The sequence below is a fragment of the Danio aesculapii genome, chromosome 13 (genome assembly GCF_903798145.1).
Source record: "Danio aesculapii chromosome 13, fDanAes4.1, whole genome shotgun sequence".
Lineage (NCBI taxonomy): Eukaryota > Metazoa > Chordata > Actinopteri > Cypriniformes > Danionidae > Danio > Danio aesculapii.
The window spans coordinates 52,222,649-52,232,648 of record NC_079447.1 but is presented as its reverse complement, the minus strand read 5'-3'; the positions used below and the strand labels follow the sequence as shown (position 1 = coordinate 52,232,648).

General features: G+C 28.1%; 1 protein-coding gene across 1 annotated transcript in view; it reads left to right on the top strand.

Annotated features, from left to right (window-relative positions):
- The window catches only part of dst (dystonin), a 360,347-nt gene that overhangs the window by 155,520 nt on the left and 194,827 nt on the right, over positions 1-10,000 (top strand). The window contains exons 17-21 of the mRNA XM_056470777.1: positions 1,929-2,083; positions 4,825-5,203; positions 7,196-7,324; positions 8,923-9,000; positions 9,091-9,252. Coding sequence (XP_056326752.1) covers positions 1,929-2,083; positions 4,825-5,203; positions 7,196-7,324; positions 8,923-9,000; positions 9,091-9,252 — 903 coding nt within the window. The remainder of the gene's footprint in view (positions 1-1,928; positions 2,084-4,824; positions 5,204-7,195; positions 7,325-8,922; positions 9,001-9,090; positions 9,253-10,000) is intronic.

The window sequence follows — 10,000 nt, the reverse complement described above, 5'->3', positions numbered from 1 at the left end:
TTCTATTCTATTATATTATATTATATTATATTATATTATATTATATACATATTATATTCTATTATATTATATTATATTATATTATATTATATTATATTATATTATATTATATTATATATATTATATTATATTATATTATATATATTATATTATATATATTATATTATATTATATTATATTATATTATATTATATATATTATATTATATTATATTATATTATATTATATTATATTATATTATATATATTATATTATATTATATTATATTATATATATTATATTATATTATATTATATATATTATATTATATTATATTATATTATATATATTATATTATATTATTATATTATATTATATTATATTATATTATATTATATTATATTATATTATATTATATATATTATATTATATATATTATATTATATTATATTATATATATTATATTATATTATATTATATTATATTATATTATATTATATTATATTATATATATAATATTATATTATATTATATATATTATATTATATTATATTATATTATATTATATTATATTATATTATATTATATTATATATATTATATATATTATATTATATTATATTATATTATATATATTATATTATATTATATTATATTATATATATTATATTATATTATATTATATTATATTATATTATATTATATATATTATATTATATTATATTATATTATATATATTATATATATTATATTATATTATATTATATTATATTATATTATATATATATATTATATTATATTATAATATAATATTATATTATATTATATTATATTATATTATATTATATTATATTATATTATATTATATTATATATATTATATTATATTATATTATATTATATTATATTATATTATATTATATTATGTATATTATATTATATTATATTATGTATATTATATTATATTATGTATATTATATTATATTATATTATATTATATTATTTTATATTATATTATATTATATTATATTATATTATATTATTATATTATATTATATTATATATATTATATTATATTATATTATATTATATTATATTATATTATATTATATTATGTATATTATATTATATTATATTATATTATATATATTATATTATATTATATTATATTATATTATATTATATTATATTATATTATATATATAATATTATATTATATTATATTATATTATATTATATTATATTATATTATATATATTATATTATATTATATTATATTATATATATTATATTATATATATTATATTATATTATATTATATTATATTATATTATATTATGTATATTATATTATATTATATTATATATATTATATTATATATATTATATTATATTATATTATATTATATTATATTATATTATATATATTATATTATATTATATTATGTATATTATATTATATTATATTATATTATATTATATTATATTATATTATATTATACATATTATATTATATTATATTATATTATATTATATTATATTATATTATACATATTATATTATATTATATTATATTATATTATATTATATTATATTATATTATATTATATTATACATATTATATTATATTATATTATACATATTATATTATATTATATTATATTATATTATATTATATTATATTATATTATATTATATTATACATATTATATTATATTATATTATATTATATTATATTATATTATATTATATTATATTATATTATATTATATTATATTATATTATATTATAGTATGAATATATTTGCATAACTATTTTGTATTTAGTACACTAATAAATCATAATTAATGTTCGTGTGTGTGCGTGTGTGTGTGCGCGTGTGTGTGTGTGTGTGTGTGTGTGTTTGTGTGTGTGTGTGCGTGTGTGTGTGTGCGTGTGTGTGTGTGTTGTAGGATGTGAAGCGTCTGGAATCAGGAATCCAGTTCCAGAATGAAGCAGAAATCGCTGGTTTTCTCCTGGAGTGTGAGACTTTGCTGAGGCAGCAGGTGGTGGATATTCAGCTGCTGCTGGATGGAAAATTCTACCTGGCCGATCAGCTCGTCCAGAGGTCAGAACGTACTCTAAAAAAACATCTAACATGCTAAATGGAAACAATGAGATGTAAATAAATTCTACAAATGCGCATCCTCCTAGCTTCTGAATGTTTCCATCCAAAGTTCCATCCAAGTCGAGGGTCAAGTATTTATATTATGTGCTTTTTTAGGATGAATTTTAGCGCTTTTTTATGTGCATCTTTTGATGTGTCCTTTCAGCATTTTTGATTATCTGTATTCAGATGTCTTCAATTGTATATATTGCAATGGCCTTTTATTCTCTCCATCTATGTTAAGCTGCGATTGACAATCCACATTGTAAAATGCATTACAGAAATCAAGATTAATTAAAATGCTCACAATAATAGAAACACTTTTCTTACTTAGAGTTTTTGTCTAGTTTCTAGTCCAAATATCTAAAATATCCTAAATCAAGAAGCATTTTCTAGACAAGCAAAACATGTCAATAATGTAAACTAAATAATGTGCCAATGTGGTAAGCAGAATAATCAAGTTTTCCCTTTGACAGAACATTATTTTACTCACCCCATTAGCAGATTATTTAGCTTGCTTTAAATAAAATCTCACAGTAACACTTTATAATAACTACACACTATGAATCATTTATTAAGCTTTAGCATCTAGTGAATTCATTATCTGTTAAGCATTAACTCTACATTAATAAACGTTAGTAAACAGTTTATAACTGCAGCTACAAATGCTCTATTCTTGACTTATAACCACATTTATAATGTGCTTATTAATTGTATTTTCATACATTGTTAATAATTTATTTTCATTACTAAATTAAGAATTACGTTATTTACAATCTATTTGTATTTAAGAGTAGTCTGTGGTTTTTAAGATAATTCAGAATGAGTTAGTAAATGATTTATAAACTATTGAAATTAACATTTATATATCTTATTATTCAGGTGTTTAGTAATGGTTAGTAAAAACAAAACTATGTATGTTATTAAATGCTTTATTAACTCAACTTCATGCAGTTATGTGTCCTCATCTAAAGTGAAGACTATTTATGCTTTATAAATCCCTTATAAATGACAATTAAAGACTCAGTATCAAATGAACAATAATCTCATCCAAAAAATAAAATGACTGTAAAGTTTAAACATTGCTGAATAACAGGTCAAAATACGACATCAAACTGGACAAAACAACAACAATATACTAATTTAACAATATAATAGGATGCAATGTTTAAACTGTGCAGTAATTTTATTTTAGAGAAGGTTGCAAAGATTTATTGTTCATTTTACACAGTTTCATTTGCGTATCTTGAAATGAATAGAAATGAATAATGTCGTTTATTTTCCTTTTTCCTGTTTACAATAGAACTGAGCCTTTAAATGTCATTTATAAGGGATTTATAAAGCATAAATAGTCCTCACTTTAGATTTGTTGAGTTAATAAAGCATTTATTAACATATTAGTTAACTATTAGTATATGCCTGAATAATAAGAATTATAAATGTTAATTTTAATAATTTATTAATCATTTACTAACTCATTCTGAATGATCTTAAAAAACCACCAACAATGCTAAAATGTAAATAATGCAAAACTTAATTTAGTAATGAAAATAAAGGATTAACAATGTATGAAAGTACAATTAATAAGCACATTATAAATGTGGTTATAAGTCAAGAATACAGCATTTGTAGCTGCAGTTATAAACTGTTTACTAACGTTTATTATTGTAGAGTTAATGCTTAACAGATAATGAATTCACCATTAGCTAATGCTTAATAAACAATTAGCAGTGTGTAGTTATTATAAAGTGTTACCAAACTCACTTAATTTTGACTCATTATTTCTGAAAACAATTCAGTATTTTTTAATTGTCTATAAAATGCTTTTTAATTTAAGACTATTAAGATATTTGGACTAGAAACAAGACAAAAACTCAAAGTAAGAACAGCAGGTTCTGCGTTATTTGAAGCCCAAATATGTGCAGCCACACTTTAAAATAAGATTTCACTAGCTGTTATTGTTATTATGACACTTGTACATTCATTTTCTTTTCGGCTTAGTCCCTTTATTAATCCGGGGTCGCCACAGCGGAATGAACCGCCAACTTATCCAGCACATGTTTTACGCAGCGGATGTACTTCCAGCTGCAACCCATCTCTGGTTCTCACATTCTCATTCACACTCATACACTACAGACAATTTAGCCTACCCAATTCACCTGTACAGCATGTCTTTGGACTGTGGGGGCAACAGCACTACCTACTGCACCATTGCGCTGCCCACACTTACAATATTTATTAATAATAGTTCTACATTTACTAATGCATTATTAACATCCATTGATGCTTGTTAACATTAGTTAATGCAGTGTTTCCCAACCCTGTTCCTGGAGGCACACCAACAGAACATATTTTCTGTCTCCCTCATCTCACCCATTCACTTCAGGTTTTGGAGTCTCTTCTAATCTTCTGATGAGTTGATTCAGGTGTGTTGGATTAGGGAGAGCTTAAAATGTGTACTGTTGGTGTGCCTTCAGGAACAGGGTTGGGAAACACTGAGTTAATGCACTGTGTGTTGAACTAACAATGAGCGACTGTATTTCCATGAACTAACATGAACAAATACTGTAATACCGGTGTTGTTTACTGTTTGTTCATGTTAGTAAATGCATTAACTAACAACAGCTAATACAACCTTATTGTAAAGTGTAACCATATGTGTGTTTTTGGCGTGTGTGTGTGTTTTTGGTGTGTGTGTTCAGGGTGTCGAAGCTGCGTGACGATCTGCTGTCTCTGAGGAGCGAGTGTTCCTCCGTCTACAGTAAAGGACGAACTCTGACCTCAGAGCAGACCAAGATGATGATCTCGGGGATCACGCAGAGCCTGAACTCGGGCTTCAGTGCGGGTCTTCTGTCGTCGGCCGGTGCTCCAGCGCTCAGCAATCCCAGCATGCATCAGCCGGTGGCGGGAACGGTTTCGGCATTCTCGAATCCTGGAGCTGGAGGGGTCCTGGAGCAGCTCAAACACACACACATCCGCAAACCCGTCCTCAAAGCCTCGTTCCTGGACCCAAACCTAAGCGAGGACGAGGCCAACATGAAGTTTGTGCAGGATCTGCTCAGCTGGGTGGAGGAGATGCAGGTATTAATGGGATTTTAGGAAACAAATATATAGGGGATAATCAACGGCTTTAAAGGGGAGCTGGTGTGTTACAAGATCTAAAATAACTCTCTGATAAGTGTGTGTGAAGTTTCAGCTCAAAATGTCACACAGATAATGTTTCATAACTCTCTAAAACTGACCCTTTTAGGCTTTGATCCTAATCGTGTGGCGTTTTGGTGACTGTCGCTTTAAATTCAAATGAGATTGTGCTCTTTAAAAAAAAAGGGCGGAGTTATAAATGCCTGTATGTCAGCATAGTGGCAGATTTAAAAACAAGACTAACATCCTATGCTGATTAGGGAGAGATGGTCACTAGTGGGCGGGGCTTTCCCCCTCTGATGACACGTACAAAGGGAGAATGTCAATCAAAGTGTTTCTGCAGACTGTTTACATCAAGTCTGATTATATAAAATTTAATTAATACATTTTTACTATTAGAAGCAGGTTATATTCACAAACTGCTGATACACAACTGTGATTAAATGCTTTATAAAAGTGATTTTTGCATAATAGGTCCCCTTTAAAGGGTTTTATTTTCATGACATGGAGGCAAAGAACTGCTCGGCGCTCAGCATTTAAAATCTTTTAACTCACGGCAAGCAGTTGATTATCTTGCTTATTCAATGGTCATTTACTAAGCTACTCTACAGGCTATAATTATAAAATATTATAAAAAATAATTCAATATTCTAAGTTAAAATTAGGAGATGCAGTGGTGCAGTAGCTAGCGCTGTCGCCTCACAGCAAGAAGGTCGCTGGTTCAAGCCTCAGCTGGGTCAGTTGGCGTTTCTGTGTGGAGTTTGCATGTTCTCCCTGCGTTCGTGTGGGTTTCCTCCGGGTGCTCCGGTTTCCCCCACAGTCCAAAGACATGCGGTACAGGTGAATTGGGTAGGCTAAATTGTCTGTAGTGTGTGTGTGTGAATAGGTGTGTATGTGTTTCCCAGTGATGGGTTGCATCTGGAAGGGCATCTGCTGCATAAAACAAATGCTGGATAAGTTGGTGGTTCATTCCGCTGTGGCGACCCCAGATTAATAAAGGGACTAAGCCGAAAAGAAAATAAATGAATGAATGAAATTAAAATTAATTTAGCTATTTGCAGTTCAATATTTGACAGAATGTAGTGTATTGAAGAGAGAGAGAGAGAGAGAGAGAGAGAGAGATTATGTGTGTGCGGACATCTAACATCTGGTGTTTCTGATCTTTCAATCTAATCTTGCACAATTTTCATAGTTTACCCAATAAATCAGTAAAAATCTCATTAAAAAGACCAAATCAAATAACAGGCTACTTTATGCGCTGACTAATGAAATTATAGACAGTGCTGGATATTTAACTTCCAATTCAACTCCACATGTTATTCTGTTTTAAAGTTTTAACATGCATACAAGCTTTTTATTTTGATCAAATTCGATGAACAGCTATTTCAGAACACCGAAAGTAAATCGATTAGGTGTTTAATGATACAATAATTATGATGCTAAATTAATTGATCACGGAAAATGCAAAATCATCTAATGTTTTCGAGGCTTAGCCTCATCCATTAATGTTGCTTTGAATAGAATTCATTCATTCATTCATTTTCTTTTCGGCTGGGTGAACCCAGAGCACCCAGAGGAAACCCACACGAACGCAGGGAGAACATGCACACTCCACACAGAAATGCCAACCGACCCAGCCGAGGCTCGAACCGGCAACCTTTTTTCTGTGAGGCGACAGCACTAGCTACTGCGCCACTGCGTCACCGCCTTGAATAGAATAAAATGATTAAAAACACATGAAATATTCTACAGATGAAATCAAACATTGATTCATGGATGCTGTGGAAGCTTCAGTTTAAAAGAATGCAGCGTATTATATTTCAGAATTCTCATTTGCAGTCAAATACCTGTTTGTTTTTGCAATTAACTAAAATGAAAGCCTGTTTGTTTGTGTGCATCAGAGTTTATCTGATGTGTTTTTGTGTCTGACAGGTTCAGCTGGATCAGGCTGAATGGGGATCTGATCTACTGAGTGTTGAGTCCAATTTAGGGAATCATAAAGATTTCCACAAAGCCATCGAAGAGTTCCAGATGAGCATTAAAGAAGCCAGAATGAGCGAGGTACAACTAACCACGACACTCTTCAATGCAACTCAAAATACAATGCACAGAAAAAAGGCCACATTTAATCTGTTATTGGCTGAAAACCTTGATCATTTATTTTGTAAATGTTTTCTACACTATAATTTTGTGTTTTCATACACCCTTGTTGGGATTTTATATTTCTATAAATGTTTCATTAATTTTTAACCCTTCAATCATAGAAAGGTGAAGAAACATATATTGTAACGTAATTGATATAGATTACAGTAAATGCAGTAGCTTTGTTTATGTCATAAGCTTTCTAAAGTCTTGTAATAACCCCCTGTTTTTTTCCCTATGAGAGTTTTAATGAGCGCCCTCATGATGAATGTATTTTTTATAATTTGTGCACACCATGATAAACTAAATTACCACAAGCAAACTTTCCTTGTCAATTATCTGGAGGGAAATATACAAAAAATAATTATTTATTTATTTATTTATTTATTTATTTATTTATTTATTTATTTATTTATTTATTTATTTATTTATTTATTTATTTATAATAATAATAATATTTAAACATTTAAATTAATAATAATATTTTTAAAATTCTGTATTATATATATAAAATTATATATTATTATATTAAATATTAAAATTATTATATATTAAAAATAAATAAAAAATAAATAAAGAAATAAAATTTGATATATATATAATAATAATAACAGTAGTCATATTAATAATAATAATAATAATAATAATAATAATAGTAATAGTAATAATAATAATATTTAAACATTATAAATTATATTTTTTAAATGATGTATTCCCTCCCAGTAGTCATTATGTAAATATTTCAAATTTTAATATATATATATATATATATATATATATATATATATATATATATATATATATATATATATATATATATATATATATATATATATATATATAATTACATTTATTTATTTATTTATTTATTTTTAATAATAATAACAGTACTACTACTACTACTACTACTAATAATAATAATAATAAAATTTAAACATTATTAATGATATTTTTTAAATTATTTATTCCCTCCTTGTTGTCATTATGTAAATATTTATAATTTTAATTTAGTGTAACTTGTTACACAAATATTATAAATAAATCTATACAATAAATGAAAAATAAAAGTAATAAAAGACATTGTTGTAAAATATAATAAATAAATAAATGAATAAATAAATAAATGAATGAATGAATGAATGAATTAATTAATTAATGAATAAATAAATGAATGAATGAATGAATGAATAAATAAATAAATAAATAAATAAATAAATAAATAAATAAATAAATAAATAAATAAATAAATAAATAAATAAATGAATGAATTAATAAACAAATAAATACATGAATAAATAAATAAATAAATAAGTAAATAAATGAATGAATGAATGAATAAATAAATACATGAATGAATAAATAAATAAATGAATGAATGAATGAATGAATGAATGAATGGTTAAAATGTGACAAAATTGTAATGTTTGTGTGCTCTTTTGCTTCAAAAGATTTGTTTTTCTACACAACAGTGAAAGTTTAATAAAGTAATCCCTGACCGAGCCGTGTTCTCATCACAGATGCAGATGACTCAGCCGCTGAAGCAGAGCTACTCAGAGAAGATCAACAAGTTGGAGACTCTGTACAGCCGACTGCTGGTAAACATCTGAGTGAACACGCACCATACATCATGTCCTCCAAACAAAGCAGTGCGTCTCAGTCTGTTGTGTGTTTCTCTGTGCTGTCAGAAAAGCTCAAGCGAGCGGCAGAGAAACCTGGACAGCCTGCATGACTTTGTGTCCCGAGCCACCCAAGAACTAATCTGGCTGAACGAGAAAGAGGAAGAGGAAGTGGCCTTCGACTGGAGCGAGCGAAACAGCAGTGTCTCCAGGAAGAGGGATTATCATTCTGTGAGTCAACATCACAATAATAAGTCGAATACGGAATATTTAATTTAAACTTAGCATAAAATCAAAATGCACAATGTTTATTTTGCTAGCGCACATTGTTAGGGTCCTATCCAACCCAGGCTCATTAGATATATGTTCCCAGGGCTTTGCATTTGAGAACTGGGAGGTATATACCCTGGATAACGTCTACTTTTTGTTTTCACAAATCCACTAGAGGGTGCCGTTTACATTTCACAATCTCAGATGACAATCTTTTGACCAATCTACTTTTGACAATCTCAAATACATTACTGGTAAATCCACCAGAGGGCGCTGTGTACGTTAAACTCAATGGGCTTTATTTTAATGATCTAGGTCAGGGGTGTCCAAACTCGGTCCTGGAGGGCCGGTGTCCTGCAGATTTTAGCTCCAACTTGCCCCAACACACCTGCAAGGATGTTTGTAGAAAGCCCAGTAAGAGCTTGATTAGCTAGCCCAGGTGTGTCTGATTGGGGTTGAAACTAAACTTTGCAGGACACCGGCCCTCCAGGACCGAGCTTGGACATGCCTGATCTAGGTGCAAAGTCTAAAGCGCATTGCGCAAAGGTATTAAGGGCCTGTCCGAATCCACTTTTGCTAAGCACTGGGCCACCGTGTCACCCATCTAGGAAGAAGGAGGGGTAGGGATGGAAGGGGGGATTCTTTAAAACGAAGATAGCCAACCCAGGCTCATTCTGAGAATGTAGTCCTGGGGACGTTTCTGGAGACC